We start from the raw sequence: 26,969 nt of genomic DNA on the forward strand, positions 1-26,969 counted from the left end.
GGCAGAAGGTAAGAAACTTTTATAGGATAAAGAATAAGCAACAGGAAGTAAGTTTGGGGCCCAGATTGGCTTGGCATTTTGGGACTAGTTGGCTGGTTATATAGTGCATTGCTGAGTCAATGAAAGAGTTTCCAGGAACACGAGAGTTAAGTTTCGGTTTGATGATGTGGCACCCCAGGCAGGGGGAACTCCATCTTGGGCTAGAAATGTATTTCAACTGTCCCGCTCCCCTTTAACCATTGAGAACGTTTGAGGTTTTAAGTAAAAGGCTTAGTGTGACCCTCAGTTATTGGTGCCCCATCAGATCTCACTGTATTCATCAGAAGAGACGATGCCAGGCTCGTGTTCTTGGGGCTAGCTATGCTCTTCAGGTCTCTTGTCATTCTAGTTGGAGAGAGATGGTCTGTTAGCTGGTCAGTGGCTTCCCACATTATTTTAAAACTTATGAGAGAACAGAGTATTTAAAGTAAACAACAATAACGCCCATGGCTTGGGGAGTGCCCCTGAGTCAGGGCTCCCATGTCCCTAACCAACTAGAATCAAATCAAGAAATGATCCCCAAGAGGAGGATACCTCTCTCTTCCAGTTTTCCTGTTTGTGTACTACGGGTAATGCCTCTACTTCACAGAAGTATTTATTCCACGAGCTTGTTCCAGAGAAACTGAGGCACTGGACATCAGAGAAGTGTGTGTTTGTTGGAGGTTGGATTGCCCTCCTTTGTAATGGCCTGAGATATGTGAACAATGGCATTATCTTGCTAGACTAGGGGAAGGCAAGGTTGATAGAGAATTATAAATACCTTCATGGTGTGAAAATTAGGAACAGGATGGTCAGAGAGGGAATGGAGAAATTGTTCTTGGTCCTAGGTGTTGGGAGGAAGCAGCCTACCTTGATTTGGGGATCTTTATAATGTTTACATAGTACCAGAAGTCAGGTGGAGCCTGTCTCAGTTATGAAATACACACCAAGGTTTGACAACACCTTGAAATTTTGCAGTGGTGTCAGTGGTAAGTGGACTTGGTAGGGTCTTTTCCAGGAATCTCACTTTTACAGGAATCTCGCTTTTGCAAGAGGATTGGAGTGAAAGAAAGTGGATCTGTAAATGACAAGACCATAATGGAATTGATAAGAAAATGTGGTTAAGTCTATGACATTTAAAATAACTGGAATTAAGACTGGAACATACCAGGTTTTTAGGAATTTCCTACAATTTCCGGAACCACTTAGCATATACATATATTATCCAAGAAGGTTAAGTAGATTTCACTTCTTAGTGCTTCCTATATAATTTAACATATCAAATAAGCTTAATTGGTTTAACATTTTTTTCAGTTGACCCTTAAACAATGTAGGTTTTAACTATGAGTCCTCTTATTTTTTTCAATAAATACTGTATTTTCCTTATGACTTGAACATTTTTTTTCTCTAGCTTACATTATTGTATGAATACAGTATATAATACAGTGGTCCCCAACCTTTTTTAGGGCCACGGATCAGTTTAATGTCAGAAAATATTTTCACGGACCAGCCTTTAGGGTGGGACAGATAAATGTATCACGTGACCGAGACAAGTGTCAAGAGTGAGTCTTAGATGTAACAGAGGGAATCTGGTCATTTTTTAAAAATAAAACAACTTTCAGACTTAAATATAAATAAAACGGAAATAATGTAAATTATTTATTCTTTCTCTGCAGACCGGTACTGGTCCGCGGCCCAGGGTTTGGGGACCACTGATATAATACATATAACATACAAAATAACGTGAATTATCTGTTATCAGTAAGGCTTCTGGTCAACAGTTACACGTGGATTTTCAACCACCCACTAGAGGGGGGAAGGGGTTAGCACCCTTAACCCACTGTGTTGTTCAAGAGTCAACTGCATAGGGAAAGAGAACCAATCATTTGGCATTTGTCCAGAGGGCCTCTGGCACATTTCAAGTTAGTTTGAGGTCAAAAACACTTTAGAATTTGATTGGGGGAATTTTGTCAAAATTACCCATTTAACCATAGTGATTTTGAAGCAAATACAAAACGTTGCATAGTTGTTAACAAAAAAAAGATTAGCTCTTCACCCTGAGAAGGTGGGGCTCAGAGGCTCCTGAGGCGGCTCGGGCGCAGCCTGCGAGTTTGCTGAGCCTGTGCTTTCTGGGCATTGAAAGGGAGAGAAAAACATGTACCTGCAATTTCTTATTAATAGCAGATCAGTAATCTAAGAAAATTGTATCCTTTTAACAGACGGAAAAATTCTAACTTTGCACCCACATACTTTTTATATTAAAACTCTTTTAAAAACTTGGATCCATTCTAATCTTAGCCAGCCTGACCACACAGAAAATTCCTTTCCACAAACAATCTACAACGTTTTAAACATCCATTTAGGTTTTCTTATATTTCCTCTCCAGAGATAAGGAGAGCCGACTCGAAGCGTTTTCACTCTTCACCAGATTCTGCTGGTTTCCCAGGGTCCCACAGGCAGTCCTGAGACAGGAGGGTTTACAGTAGAGGGTATATATAGCTCTGCTGTCACCCAGAGTTGAGCAGTTTTCCTTTTAGATTCCCCTTCACTGTGTAAGGAGTCACATCGGCCTGGGTCAAGCCCACAGGGGCCCTCCTTGGGGTGTAGATGTGGGTTTGTGGAGCTGGTATGGAAGGTTTGACCAAACCTTCAAGGACACACTTTCTTACAGTGCCCAGTGGACTCCAAATAAGACACCAATTTCTGGGCAGTGTTTTGTTGATGGCCTTGGAGCTGTTGCAAGGCCACTAATTTGCTGGCCTTTTATATGGTCTTGTATGTGTTTTTCAGAGTGGAAAGACAGTTCGGTTAGACTAGTATTAGCAAATATTGAGTACTCAGGCAAAGGGGGATAGAGAAGAATGGAAGAAGTCACTTCAGTATTGTTTAGGTACAGGCAGTCCCTGGGTTATGAACAAGATAGATTCTATAGGTTTGAAAATGTTTTAAGTATTTATACTATGCACAGAAAGGTAAAAATAGAGACTGTTAAGACAAACATCTAAGCTGCACTTAATAAAGGCACCAGTTCCAACTTACACACAAAGTCAACTTAAGAACAAACCTACAGAACCTATCTCATTTGTAACCGTGGGACTGCCTGTACTTCTTGTCTTTTAATTTTTCATTTAGCTGTTTGCAGTGAATCTTTCAAAAAAGCTATTTGGAAGCGTTTGGGGGCCTTCTGCATACCAATTAAAATAGGCATTCCATTCTGTTTGATTTGGGGAACCCTCACTTTCATGTGCACTTCTTACCAAACATTTGCCCTAATAGCCATTGCAATTCTAGGTTGTTGTGGTAAGTTAGCCTTTTTGTAGGTATCTGCAGCTTCCAGGGCTACAATTATGAGACCTGATAAGCGGGTGTGCCAGGAAATGGAACACTTTATCACTTGAGGGTTGCATTTCTTTAGCTACGCCCGGAGGTGTTAGAGCCACCAGAGTACCGAGGGACGTGCCGCTGGGTTGGGGATGTGTGCTGGTTTACCGTGTACCTCCCCGCATGGAATCTTCCTTGCGGTTGGCAGGTGTACTCACTCCAATCTAATCTGTTTCATAATCAAATCATCCTGGTAAGGAATTCTTGGATTTAGGTGGCGAGTGCTCTAACATCTTACAGTGTTTGACCCGTGCCCAGTTTTTTAGCTTTGGCTTCCAGAGTCCTGTTAGTGATAGATCCATTATTCCTTTCCTGGTAAGATTTCTTATAATGCCGTAATAGCTTTTTTTAATTGTGTGCTAACATTTTTTTTTCATTTTTATTTATTCATTTTAGAAAAGAGAGAGCCCTGGCCGGTTGGCTCAGCGGTAGAGCGTTGGCCTAGCGTGCGGAGGACCCGGGTTCGATTCCGGCCAGGGCACACAGGAGAAGCGCCCATTTGCTTCTCCACCCCTCCGCCGCGCTTTCCTCTCTGTCTCTCTCTTCCCCTCCCGCAGCCAAGGCTCCATTGGAGCAAAGATGGCCCGGGCGCTGGGGATGGCTCTGTGGCCTCTGCCTCAGGCGCTACAGTGGCTCTGGTCGCAACATGGCGATGCCCAGGATGGGCAGAGCATCGCCCCCTGGTGGGCAGAGCGTGGCCCCTGGTGGGCGTGCCGGGTGGATCCCGGTCGGGCGCATGCGGGAGTCTGTCTGACTGTCTCTCCCTGTTTCCACCTTCAGAAAAAAAAAAGAGAGAAAAAGGGGGGAGGAGCAGGAACCATCAACTCCCATATGTGCCTTGACTGGGCAAGCCCAGGGTTTTGAACCGGGGACCTCAACATCCCAGGTCAACGCTTGATCCACTGCGCCCCCACAGGTCAGGCTGCCCTAATGGCTTTTAATTGTCTGGTTTAGATTTTGTTGTGCCCTTGGTTAAGGCAATCTTAATTTAGTTCCCAGATCTCCCAGCAGTTTAGTTTGTGCTGTGGACTTACCTCAAGGCATAGCAGTTCCCTAATCGGTACCAGTTATTTCAGACTCCCAATATAACTGTCCTAGAACCCTTCTAGGAACAATCTTTTTAAAAATAAAGTGTGTAGATTGGAGAGCTACACGCGCAAGGGAGCGCAGCTCAAATCCAAGAGCGACTTATCCACGGCCCTCCATGTTGATGAGAGGAACAGTGAACGCAAAGGGTTCAGCGGGCACCTCGCCTGTGTGTCTCGTACTGCAGGCCATTGGCAGTCAGCTTTCATCCTTGTCACCAAAACTGTTTAAAATGATTAAAGAACACAGTTTAGGTGACAAAACTAACTTTATTTAACACTTGCTAAAGTAGGCAGTATACGGTCCCAGGGTCCTAAGGACTGAAGCCTAGGGCAGAAAGCAGGGAGGTTTTATAGGCTTAAGAATAAGAAAAGAGAAAGTAAGTATAGAGCAGGGGTCGGGAACCTATGGCTCATGAGCCAGATGTGGTTCTTTTTTTTTTTTTTTTTTTTTTAAATTATTTTTATTTATTTATTCATTTTAGAGGGGGGCGGAGGGAGAGAGAGAGAGAGAGAGAGAGAGAGAAGGAGGGGAGGAGCAGGAAGCTTCAACTCCCATATGTGCCTTGACTGGGCAAGCCCAGGGTTTTGAACCGGCGACCTCAGTATTCCAGGTCGATGGTTTTATCCACTGTGCCACCACAGGTCAGGCCAGATGTGGTTCTTTTGATGGCTGCATCTGGTTCACAGACAAATCTTTAATAAAAAAAGTAATGTTAAAAATATAAAGCATTCTCGGCCCTGGCCAGTTGGCTCAGTGGTGGAGTGTCGGCCTGGCGTGCAGGGGTCCCGGGTTCGATTCCCAGCCAGGGCACACAGGAGAAACGCCCATCTGCTTCTCCACCCCTCCCCCTCTCCTTCCTCTCTGTCTCTCTCTTCCCCTCCCGCAGCGAGGCTCCATTGGAGCAAAGATGGCCCGGGCACTGGGGATGGCTCCTTGGCCTCTGCCCCAGGCGCTAGAGTAGCTCTGGTCGTGACAGAGCGATGCCCCAGAGGGGTAGAGCATCGCCCCCTGGTGGGCGTGCCGGGTGGATCCCGGTGGGGCGCATGCGGGAGTCTGTCTGTCTCTCCCTGTTTCCAGCTTCAGAAAAATACAAATATATATATATAAAGCATTCTCATGAATTACAGTCCATTCATTTCCTACCGCTCATGTTCGTGGTTGCTGGTGACTGGAGCCAATCACAGCTGTCCTCCGGGACAACACCAAATTTTTATTGAATAATGCATAATGTACACAGGTCGTTGTATGGCTCTCACGGAATTAAATTTTAAAATATGTGGCGTTCATGGCTCTCTCAGCCAAAAAGGTTCCCGACCCCTGGTATAAAACCCAGAGTTGGCTAAGAATGTGTTTCACTTGTTTAAAGGCTTGTGGAGGGAAAACAACATGATCTGTAGTTGACAAAACCTAAAATGTTTACTGTCTGGCCCTTTACGGACAATTCCTCTCAAAGCCACTGTGCGTGTGGTTTCAATAGGGAGAAGTCACACCCCCTGTTGCAGCAGGGTGTACACCCTCTGACACAGTTTGCAGAGACACTTGGGTGGGTGCCACAGTCTCTGTAGTACAGAACGGGACAAGAGGTGTAGAGGAGCCACGCAGACCATTACAGGATGTCGGTAAGCTTGCTGCACTTTTTAAAAAATCACATCATGGGAATCCAAGATTCCCCCATAAATTAATGAAATTAGAATAGAAACAATATATGGGGGAAATTCAGTTTATTCCTAACTTCTCTTCTTGGTGATTAGATGTAAGACTCAGTAACTTAAGCATAATGATTTATGAATAATACTCATTAGTAAACTAAGGAGGCCACAGTTTTAATAAAGATGCCAAATTGTATTGTAAATTTGATGACTTATTTTGAAAGTTTTAATGCTAGCACCCCAAGTCCTTGTCTTAGCTACAGAATTTCATTCTAACATTTGCTGGAAGCCTCATGGGAGGGTATCGAGGAGATATGTGTTGCCTGAGTGGGGTCCATCGCGTGGTTACGAGAGTTGGTATCAAAGGAAAGCCACCTTCCTATCTCCCCCCAACATAGCTTTCCAATTGTAAAGTATACTTCATACAAGTTCTATGTATATAGGCCCTTAGGGACGAGATCAATATGCAGTTAACCCACTTTAGTCTTGTGTGCCTTATTTTCTTAAAATAATCAATTTCTTAATTACCAAGTGCTACACAGAAATAAAACCTGGCTTTTTCAAATGTACCGCAGCTCTTTGTGAAGATAACATTCATTTTCCTTCCTTTGTTGGTAGACAGGTTTACAGGGCTTCATTTAATTTGCTGGAAAAAGAAGTTATTTAATAGATGAGTACATTTAATAAAAAGAAAGTCGTCTCCCCATGCATACTCAGCTGTCTGGTACTGGAAACTAGTAATAGAAGGCTTTTCAATAAACTTATAAGCAAGGCAAGTAGTCACTTCATAATTCAGTCCCTCTAGTAAATACAGGCATCATTTAGAAAAAAGTCATGTTATAAATATCCTCTTTCTAAGGTTTTTTTAGTTCACTAGGCTCATCAAAATGAGTAATTCTAAAATAGAATTACTACTTAACAGCTTGGTTCATTGGTAAAATTGTTAGAAGTTAAATTTTCTTGGCATGTTTTTAAATAGTTTTATTGTGTTAGTTACTAGTGTCATATGTTAAGTGCATAAGAATTATATTAAAAGTTAAAAACAGGCAGGTGAAAAGATTCTATCACAACACTAAAATCGAGTCCCAAGTCAACAGAAGAGAAAATGGTCCTATGTAAGTGGCTGTGACTTCAATAAGAAGTCCACAGAGCCCACTGGATTGTGACCTCGGCTCCCTTTATAAGTAGTGTTACTAATTAATAAGCATGGGAAATTAGATTAAAATGTAGCATCATTTAATTGCAGTCTGCTTTAAATTCCAGTATTACTACATACTGGCATGTTCCTTTGTACAAGTTACTCTACTTGCCTGTGCCTTAGTTCCCTCATTTGTGTGAAGGATGTGAGGATCTCTTGATATAAAATTCAAAGGAATCATATGTATCATTGAATTTAGTCTCTGGCTTTAGGCATTCAATAAATGGGTGACCTTTCAAGTATAGAACCTAAACAGCCCTAAATTCATAATTTTATGATAAGTTATCTCATCTGGTTAACATGCGTATTACCTTAAAGATAAGCTCTAGCAGGGGTCGGGAACCTTTTTGGCTGAGAGCCACGAATGCCACATATTTTAAAATGTAATTCCATGAGAGCCATACAATGACCTGTGTACATTACGCATTATCCAATAAGAATTTGGTGTTGTCCCGGAGGACAGCTGTGATTGCCTCCAGGCACCCGCAACCATGGACATGAGCGGTAGGAAATGAATGGATTGTAATACATGAGAATGTTTTATATTTCTAACATTATTTATTTTATTAAAGATTTGTCTGCAAGCCAGATGCAGCCATCAAAAGAGCCATATCTGCCTCCCGAGCCATAGGTTCCCGACCTCTGCTCTAGGGTATTTTTAAATGGAGTAGCATATCTTGGACCTGGGGGAGAAAACGAAGAGGGGTTTGTTTTTTCCTTTACTCAGTAGTGCCCTTCTTTTATCTACTCAGAATAAAATGCACCTGTGCCAACACAAATACTAACAGGTGTCTGTGGTGTACTGTGGATAGCACACGGGAGGCAGGGCAGGTCACACTCAGCCAGAGGCATGATGACTTGAACAGCCTCATTTAGGGGCAGCAGCTCCAGCTCAACCCCAGCTGCTCTCCCTTACCCCCTAACCATGCGTGCGCATGCGCCATGCACACACCCTTGCGCAACAAGTTCCAGCAACAAATTGGTGTTTAAGGCAGGATGCCCCCAACTATACTTTGATAAGGCACAGGGAGAGGAGAGCCCTGTCTGCTGTAGCTGCCCTGCGAGCATACGTCCCGCTTTGGTGCATCCTCTCATTTCCTATGTGAAGCACAGAGCAGGCAGTCAGTGTCTGCTACCTGGTCGGTGTGTCAGCCGGCCCCTGCGGCTGCTGAAGCTTTGGCTCGGCTCTATCGCGGTGGCTGACAGCACTAGGGGACAGGTGGATGGACCGGTGTGTGCATACCCTGTCGTTCTAAGGGGGACATGGCAGCTCTGTCTGCTCCTCTGGCCGCCTTTAGTTCTGCAGCAATGCTTACATCCGGGCGGAAAACTGGGAAGAAGAAAATCCTGAGGCCTCAACAGCTGTCCTTCACCCCGGCCCCTGGCTCAAGTTGTGACTGTCACAGGAAGCGGAGGTATGAAGTGCGTAATTGGTTACTTTAACTTGAGTGCTACCCAGAGTTCCATGCGGGAGGGTGGATACGCAGTTTGTCTCTTGGAACACACGCGAGTATGTTAGCACAGGAATATCGTGTCTGCTTAAAGGTTATCCGTCCTCTACATTCACTTTCATGTCCCAAAGTGGCGGTGGAGGGTGCTAAGAGCTCCCCGTGTCGCCTACCTGGAGGGCCCGGCCTTTGGTCTCGACGGGGAGAGTCAAGGCAGAGATGGCACACACGACACAGACGGACGAGAAGAGGCACAGGGCCGCCAGCACGGACGCGCTCATGAGAACCTGCAGGTCAAGAGGTGACTTCAGTTAGGGTGCCCGTCACTTAGCGGAATAAGGGCCCATCAAACACAGAAATGAAGACTCTCTGTAGCCATTCGCTAAGCTGTGCCATTGTGGGCACTTTGTGGGCTTCCTCCATGAACTGGGGCTGGTGTTCTTGCGCACCGGATGGTCCCTGCACCCTCCCCTGGGCGTTTGTGGAGCAAACCGGCCCCGCCCCTCAGGTAGCAGCTTGCTGGCTAACCTTCCGGCCCTGGCTCCCTCCGCACCCCTCTGCGGAACATCCATTTCCCCTCTTCAGCGCCGACAGGATGGACCAGGAGAAAACGGGGGGGCGGGGGATACAATCTCAGTGTCTGAAAAGACAATGTGTCTTGTCCTGACCGATCCTTTGGCCTGGACCTTCTCTAATAATAATAACACCATCTCACCTGTTGGTTTCTGCAGGCCTGTGCCCAGTGTTAGCAAAAAGCCAGCCACCAGGTGTCAACAGCAAGGCTCGAGAGTCAGAACGGCGCACTTTGGAGAGGCCTGGGAACTTTCGGGTCTCGTCCAGCCTCTTTGCTTTCAGATGGGCCTAGAGTCCGAGCTAAGTGCCACTTCTCCAGAGTCTCATACAGGTTCCTGATGCACAGCAGTGCTATTACAGACACCAACATTCCCTGAGATACAGTTTGAGAGCCCATCCCTGGCATGAGGCCTGCTGCCTTCCACAAAGGTTAATAGTGTGCAATAGGACCCAGTTCGTCTCATTAACTATTTTGTAGTGGACCCAGCAAGAAACGTACCATTTCTGATTTTATTTTCCAAAACAAGTACAATTTTCCCCAAACAGGAGTCTGTATAAGTTTATGTGCACATAGGAGTGTTTATATGCATACCCATCTATAAGGCTGGGAGACCAGGCGGCCTGGTTCTGGAGAGTCTGCCGATCAAGGTCTTTTTAAATTCAAGTCCAATTCTATTGTTTGCAAGCAAGAATTCTGAGTAGCACCTGACTATAAAATTCACCAGGGAGCTTTGTTAACATGTAGGTTTCTGGGCCCCATGCCAGAGTCCTTGTATCAAAGAGAAAGATCTGACCGTCTCTGCTTCTAAAAGTCAGCCCAGACGACAGACAAAAAGACATTACCTAATAAAAGTTTCAGTCCAACAAGACAACACTCCTGTAGGTTTATACACCAAACAAAATGCACTTAGTAAAAACTGCACTAGATAAATCCATATACAGTTGGAGACTTTGATGCCCCTCTCTCAGCAACTGATAGAACTAGATAGAAAATGAGCAGGGATATAAAACAACTATATGACACCAGCAGCTACGAGAATCGAATTGATAGAACACACCACCAACTACATCAGAATATACATTCTTTTCTAGCCAATGGAACGCTCACCAAGATAGACCATAACCTCAGAAGATTTTAACCTCAGAAGATTTTAAAGAATTAAAACTACAGAATGGGTTCTCTTGACTAAAATGATACCAAGCTATAAATAAATTGAACAGAGATAACAGCAAAATCTCCAAAATAAAGAATACATCAAATTTAGTTCAAATACAACAATATTGTGGGACACAGCTCATGGGAACCAAAATAAAATACTTAGGAATAAAATATATAAGACATGAAAATTAGAACTTAACAGACATGAAAACTTGAATCTATGTAGTTGTTTGGTGGAAAAATGCAGTATTTTTTTTCCTTTATAGCATAATTCTCACCAAAGTAATGTGATCCTAATGGATTCTCAGTCAAAATCCCAGTACGATTTTTTTTTTAATTTATTTATTTATTTTTTTAGAGAGGAGAGGGAGAGACAGAGAGAGAGGAGAGACAGAGAGAGAGAAAGGGGGGAGGAGCTAGAAGCATCAACTCCCATATGTGCCTTGACCAGGCAAGCCCAGGGTTTCGAACCGGCGACCTCAGCATTTCCAGGTCGACGCTTTATCCACTGCGCCACCACAGGTCAGGCCCCCAGTACGATTTCTAAAAGTCAGTTTGGAGGGTATGAAGGAATTGCTTCTATCTAAAGTTAATTTGAATGATTTAACATTAAGAAAGATCAAGAAACTTTGAAAACATGCTTGAGGGCAGGAGAGTCTGAGGGAGGTTATTAGCCTAAGAGGCATTGAAGTTCCAGCCACTAACAGTGTGATGGATGGCAGAATAGGTCCCATATAATGGGGGTGGATAAACCAGTTGAGAGGAGCAGGACAAAAGGATGATTGATGTCCTGGGAACAGCCAAGAGGGCTGTGTTTTGCTGGAGCCTTACCTAGGGCCTTAAGCATAAATTAGATGGAACAAAAGCCTTGGAACTTCCAGTGTTTTAGAAATGTAGATAACAACCTGATCAGGTGGGGGTGCAGTGGATAGAGCCTTGAACTGGGATGCGGAGGACCCAGGTTCAAGACCCCGAGCTCGCCAGCTTGAGCGCGGGCTCATCTGGTTTGAGCAAACCAGCTTGGACCCAAGGTCGCTGGCTTGAGCAAGGGGTTACTCGGTCTGCTGAAGGCCCATGGTCAAGGCACATATGAGAAAGCAATCAATGAACAACTAAGGTGTCGCAATGAAAAACTGATGATTGATGCTTCTCATCTCTCTCTGTTCCTATCTGTCCCTCTCTCTGACTATGTCTCTGTAAAAAAAAAAAAAAAAAAAAAAAAAAAATGTGGATAACAGTGAGGGCTGTTAGCTTTGACACCCAACTCAAGTGGACATGATTGGTAAATAGCCTACAAAAATGCTTCAACATTTGTATACCAAAAAAATAGAACCATCAAAAAATAAACCACAAACTATCTGTGTTATAGTAATGGCCTGTAGAAAAATCACAAATCACATAGATAAGCAATTTACAGAAACAAGTGGAAATTAAGATGCTCAGCCTTACAATCATGATCAAATTACAAATTAAGGTGATCTAACTTATTTTGTATTATATCAAAAAAGGTTTAAAAGAAAAGGTTACTAATCCCTTTTGGTGTTGATGAGATGGATGCTTGTTTAAGAATGTGTTAATGGGCCCTGGCCGGTTGGCTCAGCGGTAGAGCATCGGCCTGGCGTGCGGGGAACCCGGGTTCGATTCCTGGCCAGGGCACATAGGAGAGGCGCCCATTTGCTTCTCCACCCCCACCCCCTCCTTCCTCTCTGTCTCTCTCTTCCCCTCCCGCAGCCAAGGCTCCATTGGAGCGAGGATGGCCTGGGCGCTGGGAGTGGCTCCTTGGCCTCTGCCCCAGGCGCTGGAGTGGCTCTGGTCGCGGCAGAGCGGCACCCTGGAGGGGCAGAGGAGGGGCAGAGCATCGCCCCCTGGTGGGCAGAGCCTCGCCCCTGGTGGGCATGCCGGGTGGATCCCGGTGGGGCACATGCGGGAGTCTGTCTGACTGTCTCTCCCCGTTTCCAGCTTCAGAAAAATACCAAAAAAAAAAAAAAAAAAAAAAAAGAATGTGTTAATGTATTATATCAAAGACAGTATAAATTTTTTAAAAATCAAGACAGTTTGACCTGACCTGTGGTGGTACAGTGGATAGTGTCGACCTGGAATGCTGAGGTCACCGGTTCAAAACCCTGGATAAGGCACATACAGGAAGCAGGTACTATGAATTGATGCTTCCCACTCCTCCCCCATCTCCTAAAATCAATAATTTTTTTTTTAAATAAAGACAATTTAACAAGATCCATCATGACAAAATATGTACACCCTTTGGCCTCAAAATTATCCAGTAGCAGTAGAGTTTTAGTACAAAATTCTGCTTTTCTCTCCGATAGCCCAGTCTTGTCTCTGTCATATTGTAGAGCAGGGGTCGGGAACCTTTTTGGCTGAGAGCCATGAACGCCACATATTTTAAAAAGTAATTCTGTGAGAGCCATACAACGACCGTGTACGTTATGCATTATCCAATAAAAATTTGGTATTGTCCTGGAGGACAGCTGTGATTGGCTCCAGTCACCTGCAAACATGAACATCAGCAGTAGGAAATGAATGGATTGTAATACATGAGAATGTTTTATTTTTTTAACATTTTTTTTATTAAAGATTTGTCTGCGAGCCAGATGCAGCCACCAAAAGAGCCACATCTGGCTCACGAGCCATAGGTTCCCGACCCCTGTTGTAGGGGGCCTCCCTAACCACCCTGTGTAGTAGACCGCCCTCCTCACTATCTCCTTTCCCTGTTCTGTGTCCGCATCACATTGCTCCTACCTGACATATTAGCAAACTGGCCCGTGTCCATTCTAGACTGTAATCTCAGAGAAGCTGGGATCTTGGCTCTGGAGCATCAAAGACCTCAGTGACTGATGAATGACTAACATGGTTGCACGTGTGAAAGGTATAGTGTCCCATTGTAAAGCCAGAAATAACAGAAGCAACTTATTCATCAACAGGATAATGACTGGCTATGGCATACCCACATGATGGAGATCTAGGCACCTACTTACAAGAATGAGGTGGATCTACACACTGACATAAAATAGTTATTAATGAGAACAGGTGATTGCAATAGGCAAATACATACGTTGATGTGTGGGTCAGTGGCTGGGTTTGTGTATGTGTGTGATACACAGGTCTGACTTACCACAGATGTGGATACACAGTGTAAAGAGAAGTCTGGCTCCATTTGATGGCTACGGACAGCCTTTAAGCCTCACCCTTCTCTCTTCCTCTCATTCCCCAACTTCCGGCCAAACATAAAAAAGCCTGAATGTGCCTTCCTTTGTGGCTGGCAGATTCAAATTATACCAGCCTGCACCCGAGTGTGGGAACCCTTGCTCTGACCACAGGGAACACCCCATTCTCTGCTCTTGGGCCATTTCAGATCTGTGAAAGGCCTGTCCTGCTCTCCCAGAGCCCTGAAATACATAATTAAGTTAAAAGTACATGTATACATAACATCTGTATATAAGTAATACACTGTAACTATGTTAGAAAATATATACACACATTTACATGTAGGCATACTTCTGGTACACAGACTCAACAAGATACACAAATAATGCCTAGAAAAGCATTTGGAAAAATATACTCCAAACTATTAAGAGATACAGTGGTTATTCCTGGTGATCAAATTACAAGGGAAGTTTTCCTTTCTTGGTTACGCATTTCTGTATTTGAAGTTTAACAACAAATGTTTTTTATATTAAGAAATATTCCAGGATGATTGTAAACCTTGTTAATAAAAATAAACACTAAACTATACTTCTGACTCATGAAACAAAATGTTAATAAACTTAAGACAGTAAGTGCAAAAGGATTCATGGAAACAAAAGCCGAAGTGAGTAAATTAAAAAACAGAAACAAGTGAACTTGATGGATTGATCCAAGAGCTGGTATAGAAAAAAGTGAAAGTAGTTCTACAAGGGAAAAACCATAAATGCGTGGAATTAAGAATGGGAAGGAAAATGAACAATGCCACCAATCCTTAAAGTGAGGGAGCAGTCACGGGAGATGGGGCGCTCAAACCACATTTGGATTTAGAGATGCGGAACCACTGGAGTCCTTAACATTCGTTTTGGTAGAGTAGGGATGCTGCAGCCAGGGAGGTTAGGGAAATGTGGAGGGGAAGAAAGTGAGACCAGTGGGCAGGAGCCTTTACATGTACTTTGACTGGGAAGGAGGAGAGAGATAGTCAATGGGGTTGAGTTTACATTTTGGTTTTTTTTGTTTGTTTGTTTTTTTATTGATTTTTAGAGGGGGGGGAGAGAGAGAGAGAGAGAGAAAGGGGAGGAGCAGGAAGCATCAACTCCCATATGTGCCTTGACCAGGCAAGCCCAGGGTTTCAAACCGGCAACCTCAGTGTCCCAGGTCGATGTTTTATCCCACTGCGCCACCACAGGTCAGGCAAGTTTACATTTTGTAAGCTATAAAACCTTAAGCACTTGTAAGGCCCTGGCCGGTTGGTTCAGTGGTAGAGCGTCGGCCTGGTGTGCAGGAGTCTCGGGTTCGATTCCTGGCCAGGGCACACAGGAGAAGTGCCCATCTGCTTCTCCTCTCCTTCCTCTCTCTCTCTTCCCCTCCCACAGCCAGGGCTCCATTGGAGCAAAGTTGGCCCGGGCACTGAGGATGGCTCCATGGCCTCTGCCTCAGGCACTAGAATGACTCTGGTTGCAACAGAGCGACAACCCAGATGGGCAGAGCATCGCCCCCTGGTGGACATGCCGGTGGATCCCAGTTGAGCGCATGTGGAAGTCTCTCTGACTGCCTCCCCGTTTCCAACTTCAGAAAAATACCAAAAAAAAAAAAAAAAAAAAAGGAACATGGGACAAAAGATAGCACCCCCCCCAAAAAAAATAACCTTAAGCACTTTAAAATGCTACCTAGAAATCAGATCAACGGATACAATTACAAACCTGAAAAACTCCGGTCTCCAATGAAAAACCATCCAGAATGAGATGGCTGTTTAAAAATTAATTGACAAGAAAACAAAATCCCAGCAAGGGTGTGGAAGGAACATGGAACAAATGGAAAAACAAACCTTGATATTAGGAAGGCAGCACCAACAAAAAGGCATTTTTTCATATGTTAACTGATACGTTTAACAAATTAATATTTAGTAAAATTTGGGCAGACAAAGGAGGCAAAATGTAACTAAATGATTGTAAAAGCATTTCTGAGAAGAGCAACAAGTTGGGCCATAATAGCCAGTTCTGAAATTGAGCTATAAATTTCATTCAATGTTACTACATGACAAGGACAACCACAGACAGACCAATGGACTAACATAGGCTAAATATAGACCAAGTTATTGTGGGAATATGAGCAAACACATTGCTAATCGACGAGTAAAAACTAGGTTATTCAATAAATAGAGTAGGGACAACTGGCCTGCTATTGAAGACCTAGAGCTGTTTTCTGAATGAGCCCTCTCCCCTCCATACTCCGATGGCCGGGAAGAGGGCATGTCGGGGGTTTCTGGGTCAGACTCGGGAGGCATTCACTTTGTGAAAATAGATTAAGTTGTACACTTAGGATTTGGACACTCTGCATATATATAATGTTTCAATAAGTTTACATACCCTCCCCCCCAAAAAAGAGAAGGCCACAGAAGGATCAGAAGAGACAAGTAGGTCCTAGAACCCAGAAATGGTGAAGAAAAATATTGATACATTTAAGTGTTTGAAGACCTAAGGTTTGTGTATAGAGAAGGGAGAACATAAAAGACAATCGGAAAGGTGATATTTGCAACATGACAGATAAGCAGTTTAAAATCCTCTATGTAGCCCTGGCCAGAGAGCTTGGGTGGTTAGAGCGTCAGCCCAGTACACAAAGGCTGCCGTGCCGGTTCCATCCTCAGTCAGGGCATGTACAGAAACGGATCAATGTTTCTGTCTCCCTTCCTCTCTCTCTAAAATCAAAATAAAATTTTAAATTAATAATTTTTAAAATCCTCTGTAGTCTGACCTGTGGTGCAGCAGTGGATAAAGCATCATCATGGAACACAGGTTATTGATTCAAAACCCCGTTTCCCTGGTCAAGGTACATACGGGAGTTCCTGCTTCCAGTTCCTCCCCCTTCTCTCTTCCCTCTAAAAACAAAATCAATAAATCCTCTATGTATTGATATATGAGGGATTCTCACAGATCAATGCTTTAAAAAAACAAATTGAAAAACAGGCAGGGACCTGAATGGGCATTCTAAAAGAAAAACCCATGAAATAATTAATATATGAAAACCATATAGTTCTATCCTAATCAAAGAAATACTAATTATTATATCATTTATGGTCAGTAAGATTGGTAAAGACAAAAAAGACAAAAACCTTTGACAAAGCGTGAAATAGTGGGTCTGTCAGGCATTGGTACAACCTCCCCAAACGGAATTTGCAGCAGAAGGTATCAGAGTGGAAAATGAGCAGACCCTTGACCTACCAATCCAATTTTTAGAGATTTATCCAAAGGTCATAGTTGCATAGCTAGACAAAAATGTAAGCACAAGGATGCTCATTCCCATTGTTTATCATGAAAAATATCTGAAATAGTCTAGACATTCAACAATATAGAATGATGAAGGAATTGAAAATAACTTTTGGAGGCCATACACAATACGAAACATTTTTCAGCATGAAAAGACCTTAATTTTTTATATTTATTGACATGAAAAAATGTCTGCAACATTTTTCTCTGCAAAAGTCTAACTCGAGAAAGTATACAAAGGTTCTGGATCAAGAAATTGATGTAGGAGGACCCTGACCTCCCCTCCTCCCACCAACACACAGAATCTACAGCTGCAAGTGCAACAACTTCCTGTGAAAGAAACCCCAAACTGGCTGAACAACTCCTACACATCAGGCAAAAGAGAACAACCCACATCAAAGCGTACAGAAGAGAGACAGAAACACTCAAGATCCAGAGAAAAACTGAGGGTTACCTGATGGGAGGGGGTTGGGGAGGCCTAGGTAAAAAACAGTGAAGGGACTAAGACGTATATACAAGTTGGTGGCTACAGAACAGTCGCAGGGATGTCAAGTACAGCACAGGGAATGTCGGCAGTATTGTAATAACTGTGTGGTGCAAGGCAGGCACCAGACTTATGGGGGGAATCCCATCGTAAATTGTATCAGTGTCTAACCACTATGTTGTACACCTGTAACTAGTATGTTACTGAATGTCAACTGTAATTGTGGAAAAAAAAACAAGAAAAAGCTGGGAAAGAAAGAAGAAAATGTAAAACAAAAATGTGTAGGAGAGGCTGCAACACAATCTAGGCATGAACTCCACTCCTGGCTCAGCAGCGCACAGTTGAGGGGGGCTCACAGCACCGAGCTGCTCCCTGAGGAGCTCAGAGTTTGTACCCCACACCTGGCACCCCAGCTATTAAGACCTGCACCTGAGAGACAACTCAAAACATCTGGTTCTGAAAACCAACAGGGATCGTGTCCACAAGACCCACAAGGCTACTGCAAACAGGTTCTTGAAGGACACCTGTGCATTAACCCCTCCCTCCAGGGCCAGCAGAGGGGTGACCCACTTAAACACGTCCTGTCTTCCTGTAAAAGAGGCTTTTTTGCTTATCTTAAAGCATCACCCTGGGGGGAGTGGGAGGGGGAAGGCATCTAATTTAACACACCTCTAGGAGCCTACTGAAATGCTAAGAGAACCCGGTGGGTACCATCTTCATACTCCCCCTCTGCCTCTCTCCAGGTCACCAGTATCTTCTGGAAAGGAGTTGGTACAGAAGTCTGGTGGCCCAGTTTCTGTAGCTGCCACCCAGGGGACACACCTCTTGATCAGCTGGTTCTGGCAGGCAGCAGAATTTATGTTCAGGAGCCCATAAAACTGTAACAAACCGGAGCAGTTCTCAACTGGCTACCTGCCCTCCCCCAGTAGGGCGCAGTGCAGAGACAGCAGGTGCAAATGAAATACTCCTGCCGCTTTTCTGGGAAAGATGCCTGTTAGTTTGTCTTCATACCTGTGGCCAGTGGGGCAGGCTCCTATTTCCACACACAAATAGGGGCTGACTACAATCCTCCCCAGAGACTGTGAAGGCTGGCAGGTGCCATCTTTGCCTTCCCTCTCTGCCCCGCACCAAAAGTAGTAGAAATAACTACAAGGTGTTAATGGATATACAAGAATAAAAGCTACAGATCGTGGTATCAAAAATGTAAAATAGCCTGACCAGGCGGTGGCGCTGTGGATAGTGTGTCGAACTGGGATGCAGAGGACCCAGGTTCGAGACCCCGAGGTCACCAGCTTGAGCACGGGCTCATCTGGTTTGAGCAAAGCTCACCAGCTTGGACCCAAGGTCGCTGGCTCCAGCAAGGGGTTACTCGGTCTGCTGAAGGCCCAAGGTCAAGGCACGTATGAGAAAGCAATCAATGAACAAGTAAGGTGACACAACAAAAAACTAATGATTGATGCTTCTCATCTCTCTCCATTCCTGTCTGTGTCTTTATCTATCCCTCTCTCTGACTGTCTCTGTAAAAAAAAAAATAAGAAAAAGAAAAAAATGGCAATGAGTACATACTTATCAATAATTACTTTAAATATAAAAGGCCTAGTTTGCCTGGTCAAGGCACATACAGGAAGCAGCTACTACGAGTTGATGCTTTGTGCTTCTCCTCTCCCTCTCTCTTGCCCCCTCCTTTCTCTAAAAATCAATAAACTCTTTTTTTTTTAATCAATAAACTTAAAAAAGATTAGATAAATAGATAGCTTAAATTTCCTAATTAAAAGACAGTGGCTGAATAGATAAAATACAAGAACCGTCTAAATACTGCCTACAAGAAACTTCAGATGTAAGGACACACAACACAGGCTGAAAGTGAAGGGATAGAAAAAGACACCCTGTGCAAGTGGAAGTCAAAAGAAAGGAGGGTAGCTATACTTTTATCAGACAAATAGACTTTAAGACAAAGACTACTAAGAGACAAAGAAGGTCATTATGTAACGATAAAGGAGTCAAACCAGCAAGAGGATAGAGCCAGGCTTTGTAAATATTTATGCACCAAACATCGGAGCACCTAAATATATAAAGTAAATATGATCAAAACTAAAAGAAGAAATAGACAAAAACACAACAGTAATAAGGAACTTCAGTACCTCACTTTCCCCAATGGCTGGGTCATCTAAACAGACAACCAGTATGGAAACATTGGCCTTAAAAGACACATTAGCCCTGGCTGGTTGGCTCAGTGGTAGAGCATTGGCCTGGTGTGTATACGTCCCGGGTTCAGTTCCTGGTCAGGGCACACAGCAGATGCACCCATCTGCTTCTCCACCCTTCCCCCTCTCCTTCCTCTGTCTCTCTCTTCCCCGCCTGCAGCCAAGGCTTCATTGGAGCAAAGTTGGCCCGGGCACTGAAGATGGCTCCATGGCCTCTGCCTCAGGTGTTAGAATGGCTAGAGTTGCAACAGAGCATCTCCACAGATGGGCAGAGCATCGCCCCATGGTGGGCATGCTCGGTGGATCCTGGTCAGGCACATGCAGGAGTCTGACTGCTTCTCTGCTTCTAACTTTGGAAAAATACAAATAAAAAGGACTTGTTAGATCACATGGGCTTAACAAATATGTACAGAACATTTCATCCAAACACAATAGAACACATTTTCTGCAAGTACACCTGGAATGTGTACCAGGATAGATCATATGTTAAGCCAGAAAAAAAAAAAATCTTAATTTAAGAAGACTGAAATCATTATCAAAACATTTTTTTCCAACCACAATGATACGAAACTGAAATTCATTACAAGAAGAAAACTAGAAAATTCACAAATATATGGAGGTTAAACTATAGGCTACTGAGCAACCAATGGGTGAAGGAAGAAATCAAAGGAAAAAAGAAAACCTCAAGCCAAATGGAAATGGAAATATGCACAACAAAACTTATAGATACAATAAAAGCAGCTCAAGTGGGAAGTTCATAGTGATCAATGTCTACATGAAGAAACAAGAAGATCTCAAACAACCTAACTTATACCTCAAGGAACTAAAATAAGAAAAAATGAAGCCCAAAGTTAGTAAAAGGAAGAGAATAACAAACAGCAGAGTGGAAATAAATGAAATAGAGACTAAATGTCTTTTTACCATTGTATACTCACAGCCAAGGAATCCATCAACAAAATGAAAAGGCAACCTACAGAATGGGAGAAGCTATTTGCAAATCATATCTGATTAGGGATTAGTATCCAACACATATAAAAAAAAACTAATACAACTCAATAAAAAAATAATTAAAAAATGGGCAGAGGATCTAAATAGACATATTTCCAAAGGAAGGACACAGACGGTGAACAGGTACATGAAAAGGTAGGTGCTCAACATCATTCATCTTCAGGGAAATGCAAGTCAAAACCACAATTAAGATATCACCTCGGCCCTGGCCGGTTGGCTCAGTGGTAGAGCGTCGGCCTGGCCTGCGGAAGTCCCGGGTTCGATTCCCGGCCAGGGCACACAGGAGAAGCGCCCATCTGCTTCTCCACCCCTCCCTCTCTCCTTCCTCTCTGTCTCCTCTTCCCCTCCCGCAGCCGAAGCTCCATTGGAGCAAAAGATGGCTCGGGTGCTGGGGATGGCTCCTTGGCCTCTGCCCCAGGCACTAGAGTGGCTCTGGTCACAACAGAGCGACGCCCCAGAGGGGCAGAGCATCGCTCCCTGGTGGGCGTGCCGGGTGGATCCCGGTCGGGCGCATGTGGGAGTCTGTCTGACTGCCTCCCCATTTCCAGCTTCAGAAAAATACAAAAAAAAAATAATGTGTAAACATATCACAATGTTGTAGTGATCTTTCCAAAACTCTCGAAGGGTTAGAATTGTATTCTCAGTCACCTCAAAGAAGCGGCGGAACAAGTGCTTTGTGTAAGGCTTTTTAAAGTTGGAAATGACCTGATCCATAGGCTGCAAGATTAAAGTGTTGGTGGGAGGTAGAGGACTTTCACGAATTTGAACTCATTGAGAATGTCATCTTCAAGACAAGATGGGTGGGCTGGAGCATTATCAAAGATTAGTAATGCTTTCATGGGGAGTTTATTTTCTTGAAGATATTTCTTCACTGCAGGACCAAAGATGAGATTGACCCATTCAATAAGAAACTGCCGTGTAACCCATGCCCTAGCATTGGCACGCCACATAACCTGCAGTTTTTCTTTAAGAATCTTGTGAGTCTGAAAGGCTCGAGGATTTTCGGAATGATACACTAGCTAGAAGTGGCTTTACTCTACAGTCACCGCTAGCATTTGCACACAATGCAAGGGTCAGATGGTCCTTCATGGGTTTATGGCCTGGCAGCTTCTTCTCCTCTGCAGTGATGAAAGTCCTCCGGGGACTTTTTTCCCAAAACAATCCTGTTTCATCACAGTTGAACACTTGATGGGGGATGTAGCCTTCTTTTGCGATAAGTGCAGCAAAACACACGATGTTCTCCTCAGCTGCCTAAACGTCAGCACTCGCAGCTTCACTATGCCTCACCACCGAGTGGATGCCAGATCTCTTGAAATTTTCAAACCAGCCATGACTTGCCTTAAACGTATATTATCTTCTGCTGCCTCTTTTGAGGTTGATGTTCTTTCTTCTTCAAGTCGCCGTAAATAATACGTGCCTTTTTGCATATTACAGTCTCCCTCACTGTATCTCCTGCCAGCTCTTTCTCTTTCACCCACACCAGCAGAAGCTTCTCCATTTCTTCAGGGATATTTGTCCTTAATTGGGACAGAACTGTAGTTCCTTTCGCTGGATTTGCATTTTGATGGCATCCTTTTGTTTAAGGATGGTACAAATTGTAGATGTATTGCAGTCATACAGCCTTGCCAGTTCAATCACTCGTACACCACGCTCATATTTTTCTATTATTTCTTGCTTTACTTCTATCAACATCATTCTCTTCTTCTTCTCACCACTGTCCTTTACACTCACTTTCTTCAGCCCCATGATAGCACACAAAAAAAGTAAAAAATGCAAAAATGATGCAAGAACGATTACAGCGAATGAGATTCAACTTGATTCTGCAGGTAATACGTGAGAAAAAGCAAGATGCTGGTGTTGTGCTGCTGATACTGGGCCCATGCGCCAATGCGCCAACTAGTGGCAGCTTCCTGAATCACGACTCGTATATCAGAATTTCGCTCAGATCTCAAACAAAAATATTAACCGAGTCGCAGCTCATATCTTAAAAAAAAAATCATATGTTTGTTCGCTCATATCTCAAGGTACCACTGTGGTTCCTAACAGCTCAAGGCCGCATCCCTAGGATGACTCCAGCTCCTCTCACCCCCGCCAAGTGCCTGAGTGAGATATCTCAGGCTGCCGGAAGAACTGACTGTTCATTCCAGCCAACAACTGCAAATAGGGCCCCTGTCTGGGCTTCACAGGGTCCGAGCTCCCTTTTGCTTTTTGCAACTTTTCACTTCCCTGACTTACCAGACCCTGCTCACCCTAGTTCCTCATTCTCCCGTTCAAACACCCAGTCACCTCTGCATAAGTCAAAACTGAACTTAGTTCACACCGGGCTCTTTTTTCTATTGCAATCGTTATTACTGATCAAAATTTGTTCTTTATTTAGTTTCCAGTTTAACACTGTACATTTTCTATTCTCAATAAATTGATGGATTTTTAGAAATCACTTGTGAAAATATAAAAGGATATATTTTTCACCCGTTAACTTCTGAGGTTCTGTGTAGCATCTTATGCACTGATTGATTGAGTCTCCAGGCTTCCGGAGAAGATCCGGCGTTTGATAGGACAAGAAAATCATTGCTCAGTGGTGACAATTCAATTAGAATTCTTTGAGACCCATGGAAGATAAAGGTTTGTCTTTCATCGTTACTTATAGTTCATGTTTTTCTGTGCAGAAATTTAAAATGTATATGCCGTCTTTTCCTATATCCTATAAGAAGAAGGGTTTTCTAGAATTCTGAAGTCTCCCTTTTCATTGTGAAATTAGAGTCTTATTATAAGCTTCTTCCACCCTTGTTCTGTCCTCCACCCAACCCCCAACTCACTATATAAGTGACCAGAGTATTTTTTTTTTAATTTTTATTTTTTTTACAGAGACAGAGAGAGGGATAGACAGGGACGGAGAGAGATGAGAAGCATCAATCATTAGCCTTTCATTGCGCGTTGCAACACCTTAGTTGTTCATTGATTGCCTTCCCATATGTGCCTTGACCGCGGGCCTTCAGCAGACCGAGTAACCCCTTGCTGGAGCCAGTGACCTTGGGTTCAAGCTGGTGGGATTTTGCTCAAACCAGATGAGCCCACGCTCAAGCTGGTGACCTCGGGGTCTCGAACCTGGGTCCTCTGCATCCCAGTCTGACGCTCTATCCACTGTGCCACCGCCTGGTCAGGCCAGAGTATTATTTTTAAATGCAAAACTGATTGTCATTCACCTGCTTAAAACCCCTAAATTATTTCCCACTACTTCTAAGGAAAAAACCTAAGTCCCCACTACGTCTGTAAGGCACACTTTCCCCTGGACGTCTCTCCGCTGGGCTCAGCACAGCTGTCTCCTGTCCCTGGATCACACCAATGCCTGTCCCCTCTCCAGGTCCCAAGATGGTGAAAAGTTAGTGGTAACAATCTCTGACGAGTTGACAGGAAACACACATTACAGTCTGCTCAGCCCATGATAGCACCCTTTTGTCTGAAAACTGCACCCCTATTTTGGGGTCTGCATCCAATTACAATGTGCAGAGGGGGTCCCCCCCCCAAAACCACCAAGCAACTCAATTCTGATACTATCTACCTGGATGAAGGTAGCCTCAGATCCCACAGTTGAGGACTCATCCCACAAGATGCCAGTCACAAACCTAATTATCATTTGTACTTCCAACCCACTGGTTGTAAATCAGAGGTTCCCACAACCTTCTCTTTGAGTTTAATTAATGTGCTAAAGCAGTTCACATGTCTCAGAAAACCTGTTTACCCACTAGCTGGTTGGTTTATAACAAAGAGTATTAAAGGGTGTGAGTCAAAAGCCTGACAAACAGATACATAGAGTGAGTTCTCAAACAAAGGGGCTTCTGTCCTCGTGGAGTTTGGAGTGTGCCCTGGTGGAGGCTGGGGCCCAGCCACAGTGGTACACAAAAGCATTCTGGTTCCCCAACCTGGAAACTCTCCAACCCTCCATTTGGGTTACATAGAAGCTTCCTTACACAGGAGGGATTGACCAAATCCCTGGCCATTGGTGCCCCATTCAACCTCCAGCCCCTATCCCCTCCCCAGAGGTCAGGGGTGTGGGACTGAAAATTCCAACCCTCTGATCACATGGTCGGCTCTCCAGGCAACCTGTGCCCACGCTTAGGTGCACTCCAGAAGTCACCGCACTAACATATGAGACATCTTTGTGGCTCTCATCGCTTAGGAAATTGCACAGGTTCTAGGAGCTCTGTGCCAGAAACCAGGATGAAGACCAAAGACATCTGTCTTACAAGATCACAATATCACTAACCCACTTCTGCTGCATTTGTACACAAGCCTGACTCTAAATCAGCTGTAACTGATTTAGCTCAAGTTGGAACAATTAACCTGGCCAATGAGAGGCCCCTGCTAGGGATACAAAGCACACATCACTGTCTTCCGGCAGCTGGATCTAAGGATGTGTGTTTGGGATTTGTGGGGTGGCCACGTGCACAGGTGAGCATAGAATGCTGGTCTTCAGGGAGAGAGGTGGAGGGGTGACCGGGACCCCAGACAGACCTGAGGAGACCCTCCCAGGACCCAGGCTCACTCCTTTTTTTTTGCTGTAGCTAGCTTAGGTGGAGTCCCTTTTCTTGTGGCCAAAAGAGAGTGACCAGAGGGGGACCAGCCATTTAGCTGACTCTGAGGCACCATGACCATGCAAGTCACTACATCTGCCTATTTCCCCTCCTGAAACAATGCTCCATGCACAGGTCCAAGTCGGCTCTGGATTTCATCCCAGCCTGGGTCTGATTTGCCTGAGCACTGCCAAATGCAATCTCCCTGCACCTCGGTTCAATCTCCCGGCCTATTCAGTTGCACCCCTGGATGGGGGGGGGTCAAAGTTAGAGCCCATTGTCATTCAACGGTTCAAGCTTGTGTGCCATCCATTTCTTTTGCATCCTCCCCCAACAACGCCCAACAAAATCCAAACCCTGCTTGCAATTCAGTGCCTGCTGATAACTGCCTGGAGGCTTGCACGCAGTCTGTTAGCACCTTTCCCTATCCAAGTTCACCAAACAATGGAAAACCCGTGTTTCAAGTCAACTGAAACCGGGATTATACCCTTAACCTGAAGGGACCCGGGGTCCCTCTTTACCCACCTCCCTGAGGCCCACCCTCCATGCAAAGACTCCCGGGGGTACCTGGGATATAAATGGTGCCACCATTGCTCCGATGCGACACAGGGAGCCGCTGGTGCCCATCCCCAAAGCACGCATCATGGTGGGATAGACCTGGAGGGAGGGGCAGAACTGTCAGTTAATGTACCAGGTCAGGCTCTGACACACAGGGTGGGCACAGGTAGGGGAATGACCATCATTACCTAAGCTATAAAGCATAAGTAAGAATACTAATAATAAGACAAATAATACAATAATTAATAAGTAATAATATAAGAATAAACTCTTGCTTCACATACTTACAATGCTAAGCCTTCTTTTGCCTGCCCCTGCAAATTAAATACCAAATATTCTCTATAGGGTATAGAAGACATTCATTTTCTCAAGTACATAGCTTTGAATTTTTTAAACCATAACTGTCATAAAAAGAATAAATCGGCCTGACCTCTGGTGGCACAGTGGATAAAGCGTCGACCTGGGAACACTGAGCTTGCTGGTTCAAAACCCTGCACTTGTCTGGTCAAGGCACATATGGAAGTTGATGCTTCCTGCTCCTCCCCCCTTCCTCCCTCTCTCTCTCTCTCTCTCTCTCTCTCTCTTCCTCTCCCTCCCTCCTCCCTAAAATAAATAAAAATAAAAATAAATTCTTAAAAAAAAAAAAAAAGGAATAAATCGCCGATTTGATTCTCAGCTTCATCACCTCTATTGTTGATTCCCTGTAAATTATTCTTCATTTCAATTAGCGCATCCTCCTTTTCTGCCTGGCTCTTTTTTGTGATTTTTTTCTGTCCTCACTAAGTTCCTAGAGCATCCTTATAACCATTATTTTGAACTCTGTATCTGATAGTTTGCTTGCCTTCGTTTTGTTTAGTTCTTTTTCTGGAGATTTCTCTTGTTCTTTCCTTTGGGACCTGTTTGTTTCCATATATTAGTATATAATAACTATGTATGGTGTCAGGTACTAGACTTGTCGGGTTATCACTTAGTTATATAATGTCGAATCACTAGGTTGTACACCTGAAACTAATGTAATATTTTATGTCGACTGTAATGAAAAATAAAAAATAAATTTAAAGAACATTTAGAAATTATCCTTGAAGTGAGCAAATTCTAAGCTCTGTCTTTAATTGAATATTCAGGATATAATTTTTAAAAGAGAAAATAAAATACATGTAATTTT

The 26,969-nt window shown here is 43.9% G+C and overlaps 1 protein-coding gene across 4 annotated transcripts in view; it reads right to left on the reverse strand.

The window, feature by feature from the left end:
- Nucleotides 1–6,709: 6,709 nt before the first annotated feature.
- Nucleotides 6,710–26,969, reverse strand: part of SVOPL (SVOP like) — a 74,247-nt gene continuing 53,987 nt past the window's right edge. For 3 of the 4 annotated variants that reach the window (XM_066262391.1, XM_066262390.1, XM_066262388.1), the window contains exons 14-16: nt 25,814–25,903; nt 8,957–9,070; nt 6,710–8,018 (exon numbers count right to left, since the gene is read on the reverse strand). In XM_066262391.1, the coding sequence (XP_066118488.1) occupies nt 7,983–8,018; nt 8,957–9,070; nt 25,814–25,903 (240 nt within the window). In that variant the 3' untranslated portion in view covers nt 6,710–7,982. The remainder of the gene's footprint in view (nt 8,019–8,956; nt 9,071–25,813; nt 25,904–26,969) is intronic. The other variant, XM_066262389.1, reaches the window with a different exon arrangement.

Source organism: Saccopteryx bilineata, chromosome 2, assembly GCF_036850765.1.
Source record: "Saccopteryx bilineata isolate mSacBil1 chromosome 2, mSacBil1_pri_phased_curated, whole genome shotgun sequence".
In the NCBI taxonomy this organism is placed as follows: domain Eukaryota; kingdom Metazoa; phylum Chordata; class Mammalia; order Chiroptera; family Emballonuridae; genus Saccopteryx; species Saccopteryx bilineata.